At 39.6% G+C, this 23,345-nt stretch overlaps 3 protein-coding genes across 4 annotated transcripts in view; all 3 read left to right on the forward strand.

Moving 5' to 3' along the window:
- The window catches only part of mcph1 (microcephalin 1), a 31,086-nt gene extending 28,078 nt beyond the window's left edge, over window positions 1-3,008 (forward strand). For both annotated transcript variants that reach the window (XM_030070457.1, XM_030070458.1), the window contains 2 exons: window positions 2,080-2,317; window positions 2,433-3,008. In XM_030070457.1, coding sequence (XP_029926317.1) covers window positions 2,080-2,317; window positions 2,433-2,485 — 291 coding nt within the window. In that variant the 3' untranslated portion in view covers window positions 2,486-3,008. The remainder of the gene's footprint in view (window positions 1-2,079; window positions 2,318-2,432) is intronic.
- Window positions 3,009-4,504: 1,496 nt separating this feature from the next.
- On the forward strand, window positions 4,505-17,900 carry agpat5 (1-acylglycerol-3-phosphate O-acyltransferase 5 (lysophosphatidic acid acyltransferase, epsilon)). Its single transcript, XM_030070497.1, has 8 exons — window positions 4,505-5,449; window positions 6,967-7,036; window positions 7,141-7,256; window positions 7,356-7,445; window positions 8,383-8,473; window positions 10,221-10,382; window positions 14,736-14,859; window positions 15,581-17,900. Exons 1-8 carry the CDS (start codon window positions 5,231-5,233, stop codon window positions 15,804-15,806), a joined length of 1,098 nt encoding a protein of 365 aa, XP_029926357.1. The 5' UTR covers window positions 4,505-5,230; the 3' UTR covers window positions 15,807-17,900.
- Window positions 17,901-21,069: 3,169 nt separating this feature from the next.
- tmem14a (transmembrane protein 14A) lies at window positions 21,070-22,977 on the forward strand. Its single transcript, XM_030070512.1, has 5 exons — window positions 21,070-21,192; window positions 22,042-22,132; window positions 22,233-22,334; window positions 22,424-22,511; window positions 22,629-22,977. The coding sequence occupies exons 2-5, from the start codon at window positions 22,057-22,059 to the stop codon at window positions 22,669-22,671; spliced, it is 309 nt and encodes a 102-aa protein (XP_029926372.1). The 5' UTR covers window positions 21,070-21,192; window positions 22,042-22,056; the 3' UTR covers window positions 22,672-22,977.
- Window positions 22,978-23,345: the final 368 nt, after the last annotated feature.

Raw genomic sequence — 23,345 nt, forward strand, 5'->3', positions numbered from 1 at the left:
TAACATGACATTTCATATTCTGAGAGGAAAGCATTACATTTGCCCTCTTCAGTTTGGACACAAGTACTGATAGAAGCAGAATTGTAGGAAGCAGACTGATGTAATATGTTACAGTATAAAGGAAATGCAACATATTTCAGGCACATTACCAAAGAGGAAGGACTTGTCGTCATTCCAAAAACACAAAAACACCGAGTGTCTCAGGTGTTGTGGCTGACTCACCAAAGCTGTGAATTCTCAGGCGCCAGCGTTTGCTTTATGTTTAGATGAAGGAGGAAATGACATACACAATGACCCATTTTTGATGGATCTCACCTCCAAGGCTCAATCATTTTTCACCATTGTGAACGTGACAGAGTGCCATACTGTCATAAGACATGATTTTATATATAATTTATTGTAACAATGACAACTTTTTTGCTGTTGTTGAACTCTTTCCAAGGTTTTGTATTTATCATCATCCTCACAGAAAAATCTAAAATAAAAAATAATAATAATAAAAAATAGACTTTCTAGCACTATGTAGGTGTCTGCATGACTGGAGTGTGAGTGGAAATATAGCCCACTGCATTCAAGCAGGTAGAGAAAACATGTCTTTAAAGTCAAGCTTATAGGGTTTTTGTGGCTAGTTTGACATGAAATAAAAACCGAATGACACCTTTCATGAAATTTATCAGCAACACCAAGGTTTATGTGCAGGCTACAACTAAATTATCTCCACTCTATTCTAAACTCACTTGGCTGTGAGGTTGCATGGCATTAATCATTTATGTGCATGAGAAAATCCAGTTCTGTAAGCGTTCTTAATAACCATGTAGAGCCATGAGTTTTTTATTTATTCATTTATTTATTTTATGGCAGTTAACAGGACAAAGGAAGTTTGCTTTTATGTCACCATTTATTTGTTTGCACTAAAAGTTTTTCCCCCCAAAATCTGATTTCTCACATAATAGAGCTTACATGTGAATTATGTCTTTAATCATTCCCCTCAAATTACACAATGTGCTTTAATGTTCACCTCGCCCAGTCTCCAGACCCTTTCAGCAATCCCTGATTACTTGTGGTAAAATGAGACTTGTGTTGAGATTTGCAAAGGACTAAAAGCCTTAAAGCTTTTGCTTGGCATTCAGCTGAAGGTGGAGCAGATTGCCCCTTTCACTGTTGCAACTGACCCGTGCTGGACACGGAGCGGGTCTGCAGTCAGAGCTTAGATCCTCACTCACCAAACCCAGATGAAAGAGGGCCTGGAAATGCCTCATGTGTGCTCTCATTCAGTCAGCCAGGATTGGCAATAGTCAATAGACAATGTGGCCCAAGCAACTGAAACCAAGCACATAAAATGGCATTGGAGCTAACCTTTATATCACTCAGAGAGCAACTGGGAGCTTTGCGTCATTTTACACAAAGTGATTCTTATTGAATCTGTCATTCATCTCCAGCAGTACATACTGTTGTTATAATTTTTGTGGCAGTAGTACCTTTGAAACTCCCTTTTCCTCATGGTGCTATCACCACAGCACAGAATTAAGAAGCAAATTCAGGACTGTCAATTCTGTGTTGAGACACTGCAGTCCTTTTTATCTGTACACTATTGAAAATAAAATCATGGTTAGCAGCACTCCAGAGATCTTTTCTGCATGTTAAGTTGTGTATTATTATTAAAGCAAAGTATAATTTATATTAGTGTGAGAAGAATATTAAGGATCATTATACTTAAGCTGCAAACTTTTAAGTCCCACAGTTCTTCATAAGTTGAGAATGAAGCTGAAATCAGTTGTAAAGTATTAAGAAAACAATTTTAAATAATAATCCCATGAAATTTCCAATCACATATGTAAGGGGTATAGCTTTCACATGGAACGTTTTTATTGCTGTTCTTGCTCAGTTTACTTAACTCTAGTGTTAGTGATTAAATTTGAATGGAGCTTTGTTCATCCTCTAGAGGCAGTTGTTCTACATAGAAGCGCAGATGTTAATTTCGGAAAAATAAAAAAATAATCTGTTAAATAAATTTTCATTCAAGTACATTTCATCATTCACACATATACATTTAAAACTTGTGACTTGCTTCTCTTCCAGATTTGCCGGCTCCAGCAGCACCTGTCTGCCGGGGAACACCAGCAGGACTTGTTCCAAGATCAGCCCGCCATGTTTGTGTCCCAGCACTCCCAGCCACCCACGCAGAGTCTGGTGGAGCTCATTCAGCTGTGTGGAGGAACAGTCTGCAAAACAGTCCGCCAGGCAGGCATCTGCATCGGTAAATACAGCGGCAGAAGACCAGAGGGAAACAGGATGCTGTCTGAGCAGTGGGTCCTTGGTAAGATGTTTTATGCTTTTCTCTTACAAATACATTACTCACAAAACTCATTTTTCACTGAGAGCGAGAGTGTGTCACTGCTGCTTTTTACTTTATTGTGTCTTTCTTTCTTCAGACTGTATCACACATCTCAAGCAGCTGTCATATGATAACTACGACCTGGAGTGAAAACCCTGCACAATATTACTTTGGACTGTGAAGAGTAATTTTATGATGGACAGTTACTGGTGGGATTAAATATCCTCAATATCTACCTTAAGTGTCTCTTTTTTGCAAGGTAATCAACTTGCCACGTAAAATTATTAAGAGGCTTTGTATGAAATTTCGCAGAAGGCTGTGAAGATATATATTGAGTAACGCACAGGATTATCACACATAACATGTTCCTCCGTGATTACAACGGGAGCCATCGACTGGATTGCCAACCCCTGGACAACGATGTGAATTATATGGGACTGTAGAAGACTTACACTGTTACACTGATTTTGAATGCATATGATATGTCAATGTTTTTGTTCTCTGTTCCTGTATTTGCAATGACACCCATACTGGCTACGGTTTTACAACGGGACACAAGGACTTTAACTGTGATTTGCAGATACCGACTGAGCCATGTTAAAGTCTGTTCGACATAATGAATTGTTATTATAGAGTTGTTTTGTTGTTGTTTTTAATAAATATTTTTTACAAATTTGCCTATGATTTTATCTGTAATTAAAAATTGCCTTGGGAATCAAACAGGCAACCTGTAGAAATGCAACAATTCAGTGGTAATTTGAGTTAACTGAATTGATTAACTGAAGAGTAATCTACTACACACACTGAACTGCAAAAATCACTATAATGGGCAGCAGCTACTATCTTAGTTACACCCAGGAAAAAAGAAATACATGCAAGTGCAGTAGTGGAAGCTTTTAGTGATTTGTTTCCCATTGGATCCTGTCAGTCCACCCATTATGAAATCTCATGTTATTTTACATTAAAGGGAAAAAAAATCATCTATTTCTCTCTCTTTACAACTTTACCATCACCACTGTACTCACTGGCCCAAGTGGGTTTCTGCATCATCTCTAGGGTCCAGCTTGTATAAATCTTGGATAGACTCAGGGCAGTTAAATTGTAAATTTTGGTCCATCAAAAGGGAAACAATCTGTCTATGTTAAAAATAGATCACAAAATGTGCTAATGGAGTTTTAATTTTAGCACCTGGTAGATTGGATAACTTGTTAAGGGAGCAAAACACGTTCATATAGGACCTGTCATGAAAATGTGCAGTTTCCGGTGATTGGTACTGTCAGTCAAAGAAGATATAAGGAAGTGAGTCAACAGGAATTTTGAACCTTGGGAACAGTTGTAGTGTTGGCTTGCATCATCCCCATTTCCAGGGCATCTTCAGCCATCTGGCTAATAGTTCCTCTGATTCACTTTGATGTGACTAAACACCTGTGAACAAAGGCACCAGAGGAGGACACTGAGTTCTTTAGGAGACAGTTATGAAACGTAAATTTAGAGGAAGGCTGAAGGCTCATTTGTACTACAAAGGTGTGAGAGCATGAACCTTAACATTTTCTAATGCATAAAATTGTTATTTGTGATGAACTGATAGATTTCTGTGCTATTTTTAGATTTTACAAGGTCAAAAAGCACAACACTGGATCACTGACACACAGTCTACACACACTCAGAAAATAAAGCACATAATTGTACCTTTAGGGGTACAACAATAAGCTTTTTACAAAAACACAACTAATTGAAAAACGATGTCAGGACAGGATTGTCATGCATTGGAGAGTTTGAGAACTTTTCCCCCACCAATGCTCCTCAAAAAAGTTTCCTATCAAAAAAAAAAAAAAAGTGTTTAAGGTTTATTCCCTGCACTGCATGCTTCCCCCAGACATTCTGTACTAGCCCAAATCATACAACAACAGTAATCTTCCCTAATCGGATTTCCGTGGGATTAAATTTTATCAAATGAGTATCTGTGAGCTGTTGTGCATCTACTATGGCGGAGGGGGGGGGTCCCCTCACTGCAGGACAAAGGCGCGGCACTGTCCCGCATAGAGACCCCCCTCTTGTCCCGGTCCGGACTCACGCTGCGGTCTGTGCCTTCACCTACCGCCGCCACTGCAACGGACCAACCAGCAGCCAGGACGTTACCGAGGAGCGTGACGTAACTTACGTAGGGAGGCGTGTACGTCGTGTGTGACATTTGCAGGCAGCGTGAAGCTAGTTTGTAAGAGCTAGCAGGATTCAGGGAAACTGGATATGAGCAGGATATGTTCTACTTTATACCTAGTTAACCACTGTTAATGTCACGGTTGGTCTTTGCAGTTTTGTACCTAAATTATAGGAGACAACCGAGTTCAAATGTAGCGCTACTTGAGCCCTGCTGTCTAGTTTATAAATACAGTAGCTAACGCTTTTCTTTCTGCTGCTACAGAGTTAAAGCCACAGCAGTTAATCAACGGCTTGCTTTGAGGTCGTTTTGTGGTTTCCTGCATTGAGCTGTTGTCAAAGTGTAGTTGATATTTGATTCAAAAACAAACAGAAAAACTCCAGTTGTAGTTGTTGTTCTTGCATTGCAGCATGGCTGGACTGTAACGCATTTACGCTGACTTGGCTAACGCCGCTTCGCACAAGGTTAACATTAGCTTTAGCCAGCTAGCTGCCCTCAGTTGCCTCTTGGTCCAGCTTTGTCCTCTCTCTGCCACTTTTTTTCATGCCGAGTTAGAGTAGTTTTTATCGGGACAGGTGTGTGTCTGTGTGTCTGTGTGTGTGTGCTGAGAGCAGGTCAAGTGTGGTGCGATAGAGTGCATTTTACACACTTTCTTGACTCATACAGAGTGTAAACTCGTCGTAAGCTCAGTTCACTGCAGGGGAAGTTTTAGTTTGGGTACTTTTAAGGAAGCGAAAATGCTGCTTTCCTTAGTGGTGCATACATACTCGCTGCGGTATTGGTTTCCTGCCACGGTAATGCTGGGTACAGCTCCAGCTTACCTCCTGTCATGGGGTGTTTGGCGTTTACTTTCCTCTGTGTTACCAGCAAGAGTGTATCATAAGTTAGATGACCAGCTATACTCCATCTACCAGAGCATGGTGCTCTTCTTCTTCGAAAACTACACGGGGGTGGAGGTGGGTACCCCTTCACTTACTGTTTTTATTGAAATCCAAGACAGTAAAGTCAGTAGTGGTCAGTAGTGATGTTTAATAGCAATGGGAATCTCCATAACAAACAACTATAATGACAGAAATATCTTTAAATCGAAATAAGTAGAACCTTCTTAAGCCTGCTATCATCTTTGGGGTCAATTTGATCCCATTCAGTGTCTCATTTTTGCTTCATATTGCATGACTTTTCCTAATTTAAGGGGGACAAGTGGGTAAACATGAAATTAACATGATGACGTGTTAATTTCATGATGACAGTTAACATGTTTTCAATGTCTTTTACACATTTTGTAAACATTGGTGTATCTTTCGGGTCTGTTTGGCCTCAGGCTTTTGTAGCTGTATAAAACATATAAGAAATATCCATATTTTACACACATTTGCTTTAGTTGGTTTGGATGACATTGAGTAATTATACTGCTATTTATAATCCTCATAAACTTCCCTCTGCTTTAGGGCCTTCACCTAACATGACCACACCTGTAGGCGTGCCAGAACCAGTCCTGTTTATTTGACACTCGGGAGGGAAAAACATGATTGCCACAAGAATTTTGGAGCATTGAGTGGGGGAGGTTATGTTTTATTTAAGAGCTATTTAGGTAGTTAGACACATAAAGTACATGACACATAAACTTGGGTCACAATTTTTATTATAATCATTTCCTAGAGGTTTGAATTACTGCAATCAAATTGACTCCAGTTTATAAAAAAAAAAAAAAAAAAAAAACATACTAAGTTTGAGAGTAACAGGAAAGTTAAATCCCGCTTTTGATGATACACTTTAGCCAGGTATGTCAGTCCCATTTTGCAGATCTTTTGCCATATTTGAGGAAATCCCTTAAACATGTAAAATACAAACAATAAGCTCAGGCTGCTAAGCAAGAGCTTGATAAGCCAGATGCTTCGCAAGAAAGTCTGCATTCCTGTGAGGTTTTATAGTCACACCTAGTACAGCAAATATAACCTACTTTGTCATATAATACGTTGTACGCACCTAGTACAGCAAATACAATCTACTTTGTCATACGATATGTTTTCTGGACCTATGCATGCAGCCAGAGTTTTGATTTCCTTGCATGTCTTTGCTCTACACATTACTTGTAGTGATGCAATTTGTAAACTCTAGGCTTTGGTACAGTATGTTTTATGTGGGAAACTGTGCCGGCATTTGTCACACTTGGGCCTCGTCAGTGACTCAGAAGGGAGCCTCTTGGGCTTACTGAGAAGGTGCAGGCTTTGCAGTTTACTATGTGTGAACTATGAGCGAAATCAGCCCGTGGTGCACTGGAAAAAAAAAATCTAGTGCTATTTAAATAATTAATGAAATAAAACTTTGTGTTCTGACAAGGTTTCATATTCCCACTCCTTATGATATAGACTTCATTTAATTTTGAAGTCAGATTATTATCCAAGACATCTGCCAGGTGTGTCTGTAAGGTATAGGCCTATTTTTAAACTGCACTTGCTTTCTCTCCCCATAGATTGTGATATATGGAGATATACCAAAGAACAAAGAGAACGTGGTCTACCTGTCTAATCATCAATGTACAGGTAAAGTCTTTGAATATACTGCATTTTTTAAGAAAATCAAATCAAGGGTGGGATATGCAGTTACTAATTAAAATCTCATTTCAACCAATGACCTTCCCTTTTAGCGGACTGGATAATCGCTGACATGCTAGCCATCAGGCAGGATGCCCTTGGTCATGTGCGATATGTCCTTAAAGATGGGCTCAAGTGGCTCCCACTATATGGATGGTATTTCTCTCAGGTAATGCAGCCGTTTCTGTCTGTACTTAAATGTAATTCAGTTTCACTACAGTCCCGAAACAGTGCTGGTCTTATCAGATTGTCTTTTTTTCCCGTTTAGCACGGCGGCATCTATGTAAATCGAAGTGCGAAGTTTAATGAACAGGCGATGAAAAAGAAGCTGCTCTCTCAAACCAAATCAGGAACACCAGTAAGTGGGCTAATATTCTGTTCTGACTGTAATTTGTGATTAAACAGTGGAGAAACTAAATTAAATTAAATAAATTAACTACAATGTTTTGGATCAAATGCAAAGGGGAATGGAGACTTAAATACATGAGTTCCTTTTGAGTCACACTTTTTCCAATCTCAGGAACCCATTGGCTATCATCTGATGATAATTTAGCCCCTGGGACCACCGGCCATTTTTCCAGGTTTTCCGGTGTGGCCGGAAACAAGCCAGAAACCATTTCTGTTTCTTTTATGACAAGAGTGAAACATTTCTCCACAGAGTACCCAAACATCAATACTTCTTGTACATGTTTTAGGCCCAGACGACATTTCTGTTAATGCATTCCACCTCTTTCGTTCCTGGACTGTTTACCTTCATAACACCACATGGAAAACAAACAACAGCTATTTGGAAAAGGACTAAATCTGTTTATAGCAATGTCAAGTACACATGTCAAGTACAAAATTAAGTGGCATTCCAAAAATCTAAGTGGCTCCTTAGATGAGATGAGCACATTATGAGGGCACTGGTTTTTGAGGTTGTCAGTGCAATCATGTTTGTTTACATGTGTTTATTTATCACTGAAACTGGGGTAAGAGCACAGAGCACAGTTTTGAGAAAGCAGAAACATTTAGTCTTCAAACTCAGTGTGTAGGTGATCAGGTGTTAAGTCTAATTTTCAAAAAAGACAATACTTATTTAGTAAATGCAGTTATAAAATGGTCGCCCAACAGAATCTCTCTCATTATGTTTTTTTGCACATTATAATTTGAGCACAGGGTTTGGTTTCCAAGTAGGTTTAATTCCATTTCTCAGTAATTGCTGCTTTCAGTGATTTTATTGGGGTCCATAATGTAAAAAAATGATAGCCAACACAGAATAAGCCTTTATATCATTCCTTGTTTTGTCCTCACAGATGTACCTTGTCATCTTCCCAGAAGGAACCCGGTATAACCCAGAGCTCAAGAGTGTTATCGCTGAGAGTCAGGCTTTTGCCACTAAGGAAGGTACTGCCATATACAATGCCTTCCTTCACCAAGTCCAGTTTTCTTATACTGTTGTGTAGTAATCCACCTCACCCCATCTGGCGTAGAAAAAAATTACATTTTTTAATTTGGTTTGACCCGATTAGTAAATGAGTGAACACATGTCTTAATATTTAATCACTAACTGGTAAATAAGTGGAGAACAATAGTTATAAATATACAGATACATGAGTTAATGCAAGCTGTTACCTTGCTTTGGGTAGCTGCATTACCCTGCAACCATACTGAACTTATCAGCCGCCCAATCAAATGATGGGAACACCACATTAAACTCCTCCCCTGCAGGGTATGTAGTAGGCACTTGCAAACCCATAAAATATAGTAGCATAGAGGCAGTGTGTGGCTTGAATGCTAATAACTAGCACTGACTCATGTATCTAGAGTGTATATTCATTGCGATCAATACATACATCAGTGCTCTGCTCTTAGCCTGCTTTGGTTAGAAGCGAGCACAGCACAGCCAGATGTAGTGGCACCCACGCTTTGCTCCACTCAAAGTAGCAAGTGTTTTCCATGGTTAGGGTCTGGCTGCCTTTGACAGAGGGCGTGACTCTAACGCCACTCAAAACGGTAGCGGTTTTGACTCAAACTCCAGTCTGTATCTCTGTGATAGCCATGTCTTCACCTCCTGTGTGAGAGTGCATGTGGCCTCCCACAGTTGTCTGAGCTGACAAAGGGGCTGAGCCTGCTGCTGATGCTGCACGAGAGCTGACAGGTACTCACTGGCTGCTAATGAGGGGCTGTCTTGGAGCCGCATGGTAGCCCCTAGGGAGCCAGAGGGAAAAGGAGCGCCCCCTCCTGAACACTGCTCCTCAGGGGGGCAGGAAGAGGGGGCGACAAGTGAGGCATATCTCGCTTTGTATTTTAAGTTTTTTGTAAGGGGTGAAGGGGTGCTTCACCTTGCTCACTGGCGGACATGGCAGCACAGGCTGGGCATGAGCTGGGATCCGTCCATCGTTTGATCGGTCAGCTGATAGTTTGCTATGGGCGCTGGGTGACGCAGGTACCCAAGGCGAGCTAATAGTGGAGCATTGGCAATAGATGTCGACAATGATGTGTCGTGCAAAAAAACAGATTATCATTAGCGCACCTGGGACAATTTTATTGTCTCTCCCCTGAAGGCTTCTTTCTCCTGAGCATTCAAAATGGATTTAAATATTATAACATTCTGTACGAACCAGTATAACTCATTGTGATGCAAAGAAAGTATCACAATAAAGTGACACAAATGTGATGAGCACAGTGCAGTGTAGTGCACTTTTCGGCATGACCACAAGATACACCAACTGTCCACAGCTCTTGTACCAGTGACATTATCATGATGATGTCAGTTGTTTAGGTTGGCAAGCAAACTTCATTCACTCTGCAGAGATTAGGGCTATCTCTGAATCGCAGCCATGAATATCACCTTCCCCCATTAATCCAAATAAACCGCTCTGGAGATTGGACATGTGCACATGACATTATCTGCTATTAGTGAGGTTAGAGGTATTAGTGGGGAGAGAATGGTGCCACATTGACTCTGTAACAAAACAGAAGAACAACATTTTGACTGTGCACTGACTGACCCAAACAAGAACATTTGTACCTGTCTGTATTCACAGGTTTTTGTGTGTTGTACCAGCTCGCAGTCCCGCAAATGGTGTCAGCTAAAATGACACTTTCCATGGAAATATAAATGTTCAAATTGTGCATCTTTTCCCCGTAGGACTGGCTGTTCTGAGGCACACCCTGACACCCAGAATGAAAGCCTCTCACATAGCCATAGACTCGATGAAGGACCACCTGGATGCTGTCTATGACGTTACAGTCGCCTATGAGGGAACGCTCGGCGTCTCTGGTCAAAGAAAACCTGCCCCATCAATGCCAGGTAAAAAGTATTAAATTTTGGCTGCATTTCAGTATCCATCTGAGGGAGATTTCCATTGTGAAAAATACTGATAGAAACAGAATCCAAGCCCCAGATCTTTATATTTCATGATACCCCAAAAAGGTGCATGCTACACCGTGTACACACACTGAATATTTGATGATTTTGTCACAAGGAGCCAAATTTGAACAGGCTTTTGTTGTTGGAGATGATTTGGAACAAAACATCTTCTATCATTCTCTCATTGTCACTAATTAAAATTACTAGATAATAATGAAATTAGAGTAGGGCATTAGGGCCAAAAAACAAAATCTCTATTTTTTTTCCTCATTTTTCACCAACTACAACTACTAACTGATGGGAATCTTGGCCTTCAGGATCATGTGATTGGTGATTTGCGCGTTGCATTTCTGGGCATGAATGTTTTGTGTACATGTTTTTATAATGACCCTACAAACTTGTTTACTCGGGGTATTAAAATGTGTTTTGGTATCATGACAAGGAGGAAGGTGTAAATACACACGGCTTACATTGCAATGGGAATATGATCACATCTGCTAGAATTACGGAGGTGATGTGGCTCGCACTGTGATCAGATTTCAACAAGAGTCAGTCAGCAGAAGTACAATCCATAACACATTGCATTTGTGAGAACATGCAAACGTCATGATTTATGCTGATGTTTGCCTTCACTCTTCACCAAAAGACCTCGTTATGATCTGCTCCTATTAGCCTGTGGCTCCTTTCCTCCTTCAGTGTTGTGAAGGAGTCACTGTAGTGTGATTCACAGCAGCTGCAAACACTGTTGTAGTGAAGCAACTGGTTGCCACAGTAGTGTCCAGTGTCGTGTTTAATGGCCCCGTGTTTGTCGCATTTGTTTGTGTTGGCAGTGCCACCTGTCAGTCTACTCACCTGTTTTACATAGCGCATGCAAACAAAAGAGACTGTTTACCTGGATAGCATATCCAAATACAGATTTAACACCAGGCACCTGCTTTATGTCAGAGTCTGGCAGCTCATAGTATCTGCAGTCTCCCACTTCTGCTTTAAAGCTAATTGTGCTGGAAGGCCTCACAGTATAAATTTCTTCAGTGCAGCCAAAAAGTCCAAAAAATGACACTGGTAATGTAGTTTTGAAACATTGTGTGCACGCCTTCAAGCAAACATAACCTACTAATAACTGTGTCTTCCTGTAAACAGCACGCTCTGTGTTTTGGAGTTTCTGATTATTTTGTGTTCCCAATCCCAGTTTTGACAAGCACTATTTCAATGCAAAAAAAACATCCTGTTTCTCTCAGGAATCAACATACATGTGTCTCTAGTAAACAGCACAGGGAGAATAGAACAGCATTCTTCTCATCACGCACTTCCTGCTCTCATGTTGTGAAGGTGACCAGTACTTTCACCATGAGATGGAACTTAATCCTGATACATTTTGGTTGCATTTAAGTATTGATTATGTATTGGTAGCTCAGCAGTTAAGGCTAACGTAGCCCAGGTCACTTGATATTTCTTGATTGTTACTCTGCCCACATATGCGTTTCGGATATTGCTGTCAGTTTGTATTGATGTCGGATGTGGGTTACATCTTATAATCAATATCAGCAATCTGAAAAAAAAAAACAGCAAGAGACAAGTGCAGCAATCAGGAATTGAGCCTGAAAACCTAAAAAATTGAAATTCATCAATTTGTTGTCCTTAGGTTTACAGCCTCTTATCTGCTAGGATAGTAAGATGTCTTATAAAGCGTGATTTCAAGACAAAATGGAGCCTACCTTTTGATTTAAAAATTAATTTATGCTCTTACTGTGGCCCAGGTCAGTATGATAAATTGGCTCTTCGTAAAAAGGACCTTTTTTTGATTGTACCAGTAAACCAAAAGCTTGAATATGTGATGTCATTTATGCCTTATCGGTGAGACTCGCGCTCCAGTTCTGTAGACTCATTGAATGTTTGTTTGAATTTTCACATCTCGGTCTGTGTGCTCTTTTGTATTACTTTTTAAAGGAAAGTGGAACAAGTGTTTGGAAAATGAAATGCAATGTGGTTATTGCTCTTTTCACACAGCCCCAAGCCACTTCAACAATCGACTCACTAGCTAGACTTTTTTTTTTCTCTGTGCAAAATAAACAATTGAAGATGGCCTTTTTTTCCACAAATGTTACTGGTTGCCATGAAGGTTACCTTTTGACAGCCTGTGACTCTGAAGCATTGGGATAAGATCTTGTATTACCAACATGTATTACTTTTGGGAAACACTTGCTTATTTTTTTTTTTTTTATTTTATTTTTTTTTGTATTCCTATCAGAACAGTGTGTTCAGTTTGGAGGTGGCATTACAGTTCATTTTGGGACGTGCCATGTTTGTCAGCATTCACTGCTGTTCTTGCAGTCTGTCAGTAATTACTCAATCCAATCAATCAGTCCAATTTTTGTAAGAACAGATTTCTCTGAAATGTTGTTGCATAGCCAGTGTTTCTAAATTAGAAAATATGCTCATAACATGCAGAATGTCCCTTCTCTTAGTGGAGTATTGTTGACTGTTCTGGAGAGATATATTGGATTACAAAACAGAGACTGGAAGAAACCTTTCACTCTTTTCGGCTAAAACAAACTAACCTTTTGGAGAACACAGGAAGAACACCTGTGTAAAATTCATTAGTGTTTGCAATAATGTTTAAGTGGCTATTTTATTTTTATAACTCAATATAAGAATATGACTGACTGTAGTTACGCAGGTGTGGCTGTATATATTGAGAGCCTTCTCTGTTTTCTTTAAAAAAAAAAAAAAAAAAGCTAAAACTGATAAAAGTTTCTGGTCACCACAGTTATTTTTTCTCAGTGTCAGTATTAAAAAATCCTTACATATTCCAGAATCGTACTATTATTGATGTCGGTACGACAGCCTTTGGAAAATTAATTGCCATCATGAAGGAAGTTCCTGCGCCTCTCTGTGGCTCACTCTTAATATACAAAGTGCCTTAGGTCTCTCAGATTGAATAAATCCCAACTACTGCTTACAGATCTTTCATTTTCCAAGGGATTGTGATTAAAAAGGTGCCGTGTTTTTCCTCCAACCATTGCTGTGTGCTTTATTTTTTACACTTGGTTCAGCATTTTGCTCTGGGTAAGTTCCTGGTTTCATCATGCCAGGCACATGTGTCAGAGACAGCGCAGTGGCCTCTAAACATGTCTTGATGGAAGAAAGCTGCTCTTTTCTTTGACAGCCTCCCTGGCTTTTATGATTTGGATGCTGTGCCCTCCAAAAAAGCCTTTATTTGCTGTCATCTGTTCACAAGGTTTTTTCCTGAAGGATTTGGCTTTTTCAGGTGTGTTCTGGCAAACGTGAGTCAGGTTTTTTTTGCGTCTCTATTTCACCAGTGGGCCGGGCTCGGTCTCCAGCATTATAACCCTCTTTCCTTCAGTTGTTGACTGATGGTGTGAACTGAAACTGATGTATGTTTTGTGTCTTAAAGTCAATATTAACCTGTTTGGCAGTTCGATTGCAGCACTTTCTCCGCCATGAAAGAAATCTTTTGCAGCTAGCCTTGATCAAGTTGCCTCGTTTTGCCCTGTCTTGAGAGGTTGGCTGAAATGCCATGTGCCTTTAAAACTTCCTGATAACATTGCGTATTGTGGAAACAGGAACTCGATGGTCTCTGGGGATATACTTGTGGCCATGAGATTGTCCAAACTTGGTTACAGTATTATATCTGACCTCCTAAAACCCTTCTTTAGAGTTTCTTTCCCTTCTTTCTGGTCATTGTGGTGTACAGTGACACAAAAGAGCAGGATGAACTCTTCTCTCAAGTCAGACTGGCTGATTGAAGGTTTTTTTATGTAGTAGGCATATGTAACTCTCCTCAAGTAAGTTCAGGCCCATAGAGCATCAGAACTACCGACTTGAAACCAAATATATTGTCCAGCCCGTTTTAGGATTTCTGTCACGTTCCACTGACGAAAAGCAAAGCAAAAAGTACAAGCATAGGCTTTCTGTGAACTTCATGAATTCCACTCATACTCAAATAACTGAGTTTGACTTATATGATCTGCAAGACTGTAGTAATCAAAACCCGCATTGCTTATACATACCACAGCTTTGAATTATGTCGTCCCTCGTTCTTATGTGTACCTGGGTGGCACCAGTGTGAACAATAAGCTGCTGTCCTTCATGGGTCCTCAGGTTCTTGTGAATCACGAGTCACACGGCAGTGGCATAACAGCGTCACGGTACCCCTACTCCATAGATGTTACCTCGTGTTGATTTCAGTTGTTAACTCTACGTGCCGTTTTGCTGAAAGGCTTTTCCTGTTTTTGTTTAGTCTCAGATTCTTTTTTTTTTTCTGCTTGACAGAATTCCTGTGCAAAGAATGTCCCAAAGTCCACATTCACTTTGAACGTGTAGACATGAAGGAAATTCCTCCAGAGCCAGTGTTTTTCCGCAGGTGGCTCCACGAGCGGTTTGAAATTAAGGACCGGTAAGTGTGTGGGCTGAATGATGAATCACATTGAAATTAAAATTTCACCAAGTAATATGTAAATTACAGAGATTGTTTTTTTTTTTTTTTTTTTTTTTTAAGATGAGCATCCTTGAGAGCAGCATGCTATTATAATCTTTGTGCACCCTTTTGTGTGATTTCTCTCATTTGTCTGCAGCTTAATTGACTCCAGATTTATTGAGCTATAAAATTGCCTTAAATTGAAACACTTCTCTGTCTTGCTTTGTTCATTCTGATCATTTTAAGGCTCGTCTCGTTTATTGTTGCACACTGAGTTAGAGAATTATGTGAAAATCACAGAGTTGGTCTAAAAGATGCCCAATGTATAATTTGGCACTCTGTTACGTGATTCGAATGTAGAAAAAAATAGCCCAGCCAGAAAAGACCCAAGTCTGTTGTGGCTCTGCTGTTGTGCTGAACAGTCTTCCTTATTTTTAGATGTCAGTGTTTGCGGGTATGGATTCATACATATTTCTGTCATTGTCGCCACATAAAAAGCCAAAATCTTAAGGGATGCAAATTTTAAAAACAACAATGTAATCATAATAAAAAAAAAACAATATCAACATTTATCAAAGCAGGAGAATCTTCCATTTTGCCTCTGATGACTTTGCATGTTTAGTTTAGTTTTTTTTTTTTTTTTTCTTGTGCCTTTTGTCGAAATGCTCAAGTCCTAAGAGACTTATCTGTCTTTTCAAAGGCTGCTGACCAGCTTCTACGAATCAGAGGATGTCGACAAAAAATCCAGGTTCCCAGGGGAAGGCCAAAGTTCTCCACTAAGCATCTCGAAAACCTTCCCATCTGTGATGATCTTGGGGGGATTGACATTGCCATTGCTGTTGGCTGAATCAGGCAGGAAACTGTACATCAGAACCTGGGTCTATGGAACGCTTCTGGGATGGCTGTGGGTGAACATCAGTCCTTAGCAAACAGGACGAAGGCTGCCATCATGTGATGCACAGACGATATGGAGAGATCTTGCCATTTTCCTGTATCACAATGCAAGGAGTGTTACAGATGCAAAGCAGTGCCCGTTAAGATTTGGAGGCTGAGAGATTTAAACCATATGTCTGGCTCACTGTCTCCCTTCAAGCAAAACATAAATGGAGAGAAGGAAATGTTGAGCTTTTTGTGCTAGTTGTTTTCTTGAGTTATCTGGATTTGCAGCCTGATACAAAGAGAAAGCATCAGTGGATTTGCTGAAATGTATTAGATTTACTGAATATCCCCCTTGACCTCAACGATAAAGTAAGAATAGCTATAAACCTTTCTATAGAAGATATCCCCCTCATAAGATTTAGCCAGATCTGTATTCTTGCATGCTCACTCGTTCAGCACCATCAAGCATTGGCCAGTTTTAAGGCTTTACACCGTTTGTTTTTTGAGCACAAAATGCGCTCAAGTACTCTCAACAAAACCAAGTTTAGTGATGATGGTAATCCATGGAAAAGATATGCCAGCCTATTTCTGACAGGCAGTGAAAAATTATCTCATTTATATTGGTTTAATGTTCTCTTCTATTGAGGAGGAGTCCCATGAGACGTGGATTATGCACTTTGCTCATTTAAAGTCATGTTTTACATAAGTAGAACATAACCATTTTTAAGAGTACAGTCCTCTGCAGGGTTTCAGGAGCATCACACCACCTATACTGGTCACCATCGGTAGTCAGCCATACTGATGTCACTTTACTTCAAATTGAACATGTACCAAGGCGCCACTAAGCATACTTCCTCCTAAATTAATGTGACACAGAAAAAAAAAAATTAATTGCCTGGAATTTGTATTTAATTGTCTTTAGAACATGGGAGATACAGTCAACTGACTAGTATCCTTTTTAAATATATATATGTTATAAATTTTTTGAATTCCGTGTAATAAATCAGATTTTCTCACTTGGAGCCCCAAACCCCCAAACAATAGATTCCTTCTTTTGGAGGATGAAGAAAACCGTGTTAGTTAACAGTTAATTACTGTTAATGAGCTAATATTGAGGAGTGCATGTTAAAAATGACAATGTTCTACAGAAGTAAAATGTCGCTTTAAGCTTAAAACGATAAATCTGTTGCCAAAACCTGGAGTAATAGCCAGGATGTTCCTCAGTGTTTTAAGTTGAGCAGTCCATTTTGTCTTGTTCGTAAACGCTTCACCACTGTCCCCGTGACAGCATTAGAAATTACATGTCTATTGATTTTTGGCCGAAGTACTGTATGATTTGATTTTCTACAATGTTTCTGGGTTTGAATTTTTTTCCCCATCAATTTTGTATGCATATGTTATTCTTAATGCCATGTTACAGATCACACAAAAGTATCTACCTAGCAAAAAATGCTGAAAAAGCCATCTTGAGAGTATGACACAGGTTCCTTTGCACACAATGCCATCTGTATTATATCTGTCACTGTATTGTGAAATGCACTGTATGTCCGTTCATGTTGTTTACTCAAACGAATCATTACTTTTTCCACGTGTCACTTTACATACTTGGTCTGTTGTCCTATAGAATTAGTTTGAAATATCTAATGGGTTTTGCCCAATGTGGATGGTAAATCTCATGGTTTTTACATGTCACTCCAATACCTCACTTGAATAATCCTTCCTTCTTGTTAAATGACCCTTGTCAGCCATTTTATAGCCATTTTTATCCTCTTACGATCAGATTGTAATTCATCAGGAAATACTATGTAGACAGTATTTAAATGCCAATTGTTCCTAGAAATGTGTGCCTTCTATTCGGAGGAGCTGGTCCTCAGCCCTCACCCAGAGGACCGCCGTGTCTCCCTCCACTAGATGACTGCATGGAGGCTCTCCGCTCAATAGCACTGGAACTGCTGTTCAATGCAGCTTATTGGTCAAATTGTCTACAGTTCATAGTGGCTTATTTTGTTCTAAGAGAAATGCATTGATTTACACTTTTTGAAGACTATTATTGAATGATGAAGACTTTAAAGTACTGTATGTAAGTTTTGGAGGAGGGGGGGTCCAATTGAAATAAAGCGGTTTTCTTTGGGGAATGGCAAGGGTTCTGTTTGTCTCGCTGTCCTGTGTGAATGATAAGTGTTGTATTCTTCAATTCTTGATGTGCACATAATATATTTTGAATGATTTTGTATACCCAGATGCAGAGCAATGCCAGTGCCGAGCATAGAAATGAAATTGGTTATATTCATACGACTTGGCCTGAAGTCACGGAGAGCATCGCACCAGTTTCTCCTGACCTCGTGCACACCAGCCGACACCAGGCATCCCTGACTGGAAGTTTACACTGGGCTGCCAAACAAGTTCAGGTCCAGTCCTTTTGCTTAACTGGAAATAACATGAAACGGATACTCGGGGAGAAAAGAAAAAGGAGGCATCTGAGTGCTCTTGTTGGGTGTCAAGAAGGGATTACTTTTAGGAAATGCCTTAAGTGATCCAGTAAACAATGACTGACAAACATGCCTGACTTCCTGCACTGTGTTCCGGCTCTGCAGCTCTGCCATTGCGATCGTCTGGCTTGGATTTGGCTACGCTGCAGCCATAGCCCTTGGAGGATTTCTGGGATACAAGAGAAGAAAAGGTTGAAAGCTCACACCTGACCATCTTAGTTACCCATCGGTGTTTGGACTGTAAGCTCAGCTATGGGGAATTAAGGTAGCACTCTCAATTACATGATGAATTTGTCATCAGATCTGTAATTTTTATTATTATTATGCTGTTGCACCTGTTCGTTTTAGGCAGTGTGATGTCCCTAATAGCTGGCTTGGTTTTTAGTGGATTGTCTGCTTATGGTGCTACAACAGCTCTGATGACCTGAACAACATCAAGGTGTCTTTACATAAGTATGATTGAGCAAAATGTTTGGTGAAATGATTGAATCAGACTCAGAAATTTAGCAAACATGGAGTGATTCCAGTTAGGGTGATGACAATTATAGGAGTTTAGAAATGGCACAGGATCACACACGTATTTTACTGTATCCTTACAGTTTGCTGATGGTTTTAAGGCTCATCCTGCTGATCACAATGTGACAGAGAGACCACACTGTCCAAGACAAGGCGACGCTACGAGGGAAAGAAAAGCTGTCTGAGTGCACTACTGGTCTGCCTCTGAAGGAGCCAGCCTTGTTTCAGAGGAAGCGTGGCTCCCAGCCGCCACATGAAAGCGGCTCTGTTGTTTTCTATGATTACTTGTGTATCCTGTGACCACATGAAGTGTTTGGGAACGTCAACTGGTAAATTTGATTTCCTTTGATGTGCTTTTGTTAATTACATTCTTCACTTGTTATACACTGAGATGCATGGAGCTTTCGCAAGTTTCATATATTCAATTAGGGATTAAAACATTCAGAGCTGAATACATAAATACATGAATAATAAATCCTTAAATAAATAATAAATATGTAATTTTATAATAAAATGCTTAAACAAAAAAATAAGTAAATAATAATATAATAAATGAATTAATAAAAATGCAAATGTGTAAATACAGAAATGCCTGTATGAATTAGTAATTAATTAAATATGTACACAAATTTAATATTCATAAATTTAATGTATATTTTAATTAGTCATTTATTTATGGTGACCAGGATTATATAAAATTGTATTTATTCATTTAAAGATTTTATTATGTAATTATATATTTATTATATATTTATTTAGGCTACTTAAGCATTCACTTATATAATTATGTATTTTTTGATATAAACATTTAATTATGTAATTAGTTATGTATTTATTTATTTATTAGGTGTGGCCCTTTCCACCCTCCATAGGATCTATTACATATTTATTAATTTAGGTTATTCAAGTATTTACCTATATAATTATTAATGTATGTATTTATTGAAGCATTTAATTATAGGATTATTTATGCCCATTGTGCACACTGCCTTTTATTAGTCCAGATTGTAACCCTACTCTCGTCAATCTGGATTCCAACAAGGTTAGGGTTAAGGTTAAGGTTAAAGTTAAAGTTAAGGTTAAAGGTAAGGTTAGGGTGGAGTAAAAAGCTGCCAGAGTGTGTGAGAGTTTCACATATCTACCACATGACCCTTTTTAGTACAGCTGGGTTTATATACAGACACCACACACCCCAAAGCCCAGTGCACACTGTTTCACACCGCTTTGAGGGAACATGTTGCTCAACCCCGAAAACCATAGCAAAACAGTGGTGCACACCGTCCAAAAGCTGAGCGTGTCCCAGGTGTGGAGGGGACGTGCCCCACCTGTCAGTCCAGGCACACACTGTACTAGTTATACAGGACATTTAGGGTAGGAGTGTAAAACCACACTGGAAAAAAAACCAAACTGGTCTGTACACAGCAGACCCTGCAGAGCTGTCCCCAGTGATATTTGGATGCACGGGGTGACTGAGAGTGACCCTGAGTGTTCATCATCTTTTCAACTGGGAGATGAAAAGCACAGAGTTACAAACACACATCTGCTGTATGAGAGCCATACAGCCACACACTCAGCTGATGAGTTTATGAATATACCTAAAGTATTGTCATGTTTGTTTTAAATGGTCTAAATAGACTTCTGCCTTTGAAAGAATATTTGTTGATTTCATATTGTTATCCCACATCTCTGAATGACAGAAAATTTGTTGTTGCAGATAAGACAAAATATTTTTTTTTCTCTCTCATGTAAAAAACAACAACAAACCGGACCGAAACTGAAATTGTGAACCAAAAACTGCAACACAAACCAAACCTTGAGCTTATTAAACTGTTATACCCCTAATAACTCTAAGCCTTGATATAAATTAAATGGATAACTTATGTGAAAATTCAGCCCCCCTTCAGTCATCAGGCTGTAAATATGTTTATTTCCGCTGTAAACTTTGGCATTTTAACGTGGGAGTCTATGGAACGAGGCTTCTCTTTTAGAGCCAGTGGAGTCTCCCCCTGCTGGCCATTAGAAAGAATACAGGTTCGAGGCACTTCGGCGTGTGCTTCACTTCCCAGAGCTGAAAGTTGGCTCTTGTGTAAACGACAGCCTGCAGGTTTTCATTCCGGCCATAAAACACACCGGAGGATTTGATTGTTTAGTGCATCATCTCTGCTTAACGGTAGCTGGTGAAATCACACGGTGTTGTTTTTTGTTGGAATGAAAACCTGCAGGCTCTCGGCTCTCCTTAGCACACACGGATGCTTTCCCCTGCGTTACAATTTACGAGGCCTACAAACGCAACATGGGCGGGTCAGCGCATGCGCATTTCCATTTTCTGTTCTACGAAAGAAAACAAGGAACTGCGGTCACTGAGAGCAGACCGAAGCAAAAAGTGCCGTCCTTCAGTCTCTGTGGTGTGTAACAGTGTCGAGTCCAGGTATGTCATGCGCCAAGAGGAATAATAGCTCATAATAAATGCTACACGTGCACATGTAATAAACCCCTATCATAACCACGTGTGGGCTAACTTACTTAATAACATTGCGCTCCCCTCTTACGCTGCTCATGTTCATATTTCGTATTTGAGGAGAAGAGTGACAGCGACATCCTGTGGCTGTTCGGGGTACCTCCTCTACCAGCCACCCCGTTTTTCTTTAATCAAATACAAAAAACACGCAGCTGCGGACAAAGTTATAATTACGCCGCTTGGGTAGTGTAAATAGTGTCCATTTGCTGAATAGTTACATGGATAAAGTGGCTTCTGTAAAACTGAAAGGTAGCCTATAGTCAGGAAGCTGGAGCTGCTATAAACTTTTATTTCAACATTATTGCTCTCATGATGCTTTAAAGATAAAATGAATTTGATTGTCTTATCTGGGCTCTACAAAATAAAATGTGAGATTGGCTGTTTTCTAGTGGAGAACCTTCAGAGCGAAACTGTAAATTTCCAACTGTAAAATACAAACGTGCACAACTGTACTCAATTACAGTGACAAGAGGCTTTCTAATTTATTATTTCCTTCAATCCCTTGATTGCATGTGCAAATACGTATCACATATCATTACTTACATTACCATGCAAATACTAAGTATAATGACTTGCAAAAAAATCTAAGGCTTAGAGACTTAAAGAATTGTAAAAAGATATTCCAAATTATTCTAGAGGTCAAATTAGGTTGTAGGTCAGACTTGGAAATTTTTGTGACTTTGCTATCTTGAATATTATTTAAGTGATCCAGTAAACAATGACTGACAAACATGCCTGATTTCCTGCACTGTGTTCCAGCTCTGCAGCTCTGCCATGGCGATCGACTGGCTTGGATTTGGTTATGCTGCAGCCATAGCCCTCGGAGGATTTATGGGATACAAGAGAAAAGGTTGAAAGCTCACACTTGATCATCTTAGTTACCCATCGGTGTTTGGACTGTAAGTTCAGCTGTGGAGAAATAATCATGATCACGCCTCATTTCATTTCAGCCAGTGTGATGTCCCTAATAGCCGGCTTGTTTTTTGGTGGATTGTCTGCTTATGGTGCCTACAACATCTCTAATGACCCCAGCGACATCAAGGTCTCTCTGCGTAAGTATGGCTGAGCAAAATTTTTGGTGACATGATTGAAACATCATCATCAACAAGTGAACCTTGAGACAGTGTTCCTCTTCTCTCAGTCGCCTCGGGACTCCTCACAGTCGTGATGGGAATGAGATTCAGGAAATCAGGAAAATTATTGCCCGCTGGGATTATGGCAGGACTAAGGTCAGAATCAGACTCAGAGATTTACCAGACATGCAGTGATTCCAGTTATGGTGATTACAGTTATAGGAGTTTAGAGATGGCACAGGATCATACACTTATTTTACTGTCTCCTTACAGTTTGCTGATGGTTTTAAGGCTCATCCTGCTGATCATAATGTGACGGAGAGACCACACCATCCAAGACGAGGTGACTCTACGAGGGAAAGAAAAAACGTCTGAGTGCACTACTGGTCTGCCTCTGAAGGAGCCAGCCTTGTTTCAGAGGATGTGGGGCTCCCAGCCGCCACATGAAAGCAGCTCTGTTGTTTTCTATGATAACTTGTGTATCCTGCGACTTCACCAAATGTTTGGAAACGTCAGTTGGTAAATTTGATTTCCTTTGATGTGCTTTTGTTAATTACACTGTTTACTCATTATGTACAGAGATGAGGCGCTTAAATGTTAATGTCATGACTTGAAATCCTTTTTTAAAATATTGTATTACTACATCATTTTTATTGTATTAGCAACACAGTATGCTGTGTTGCTAATACATACATATGCTAGTTATAATTGGTGAGTGCAAAGTGACAGTGCCTGTTTTTACAAATGATTTATTTTACATTAATCTCACAAAGTTAATAGAGATGTTCAGTTTATTGGGGGAAAAAAGTTTTTTTCAAACTATGTGTCCTGAATGGACTCGAGTATGAAGATGTTTTTGGAAGGAAAAACAGTAATTCATCTTAGAGTGTTTGAAAATATAAAATTTTATTCATGAGCTCTTGCAAAGCTAAATAAAATGATCTGCTTCTTAATAAAATACCAGTTCTGGTTATATCCAAATCCTATTTA

Source organism: Myripristis murdjan, chromosome 15 (assembly GCF_902150065.1).
Source record: "Myripristis murdjan chromosome 15, fMyrMur1.1, whole genome shotgun sequence".
Taxonomy (NCBI): Eukaryota; Metazoa; Chordata; class Actinopteri; order Holocentriformes; family Holocentridae; genus Myripristis; species Myripristis murdjan.

Bases quoted from the DNA above. Each gene is read 5' to 3' on its own strand.
- agpat5 (XM_030070497.1), top strand. From the start codon at position 5,231: ATGCTGCTTTCCTTAGTGGTGCATACATACTCGCTGCGGTATTGGTTT. The intron at 5,450-6,966 runs GTGGGTACCCCT...CTCTCCCCATAG, and splicing joins AAAACTACACGGGGGTGGAG to ATTGTGATATATGGAGATAT. The intron at 10,383-14,735 runs GTAAAAAGTATT...TCTGCTTGACAG, and splicing joins ACCTGCCCCATCAATGCCAG to AATTCCTGTGCAAAGAATGT.
- tmem14a (XM_030070512.1), top strand. From the start codon at position 22,057: ATGGCGATCGACTGGCTTGGATTTGGTTATGCTGCAGCCATAGCCCTC. The intron at 22,133-22,232 runs GTTGAAAGCTCA...ATTTCATTTCAG, and splicing joins TATGGGATACAAGAGAAAAG to CCAGTGTGATGTCCCTAATA. The intron at 22,512-22,628 runs GTCAGAATCAGA...GTCTCCTTACAG, and splicing joins GGGATTATGGCAGGACTAAG to TTTGCTGATGGTTTTAAGGC.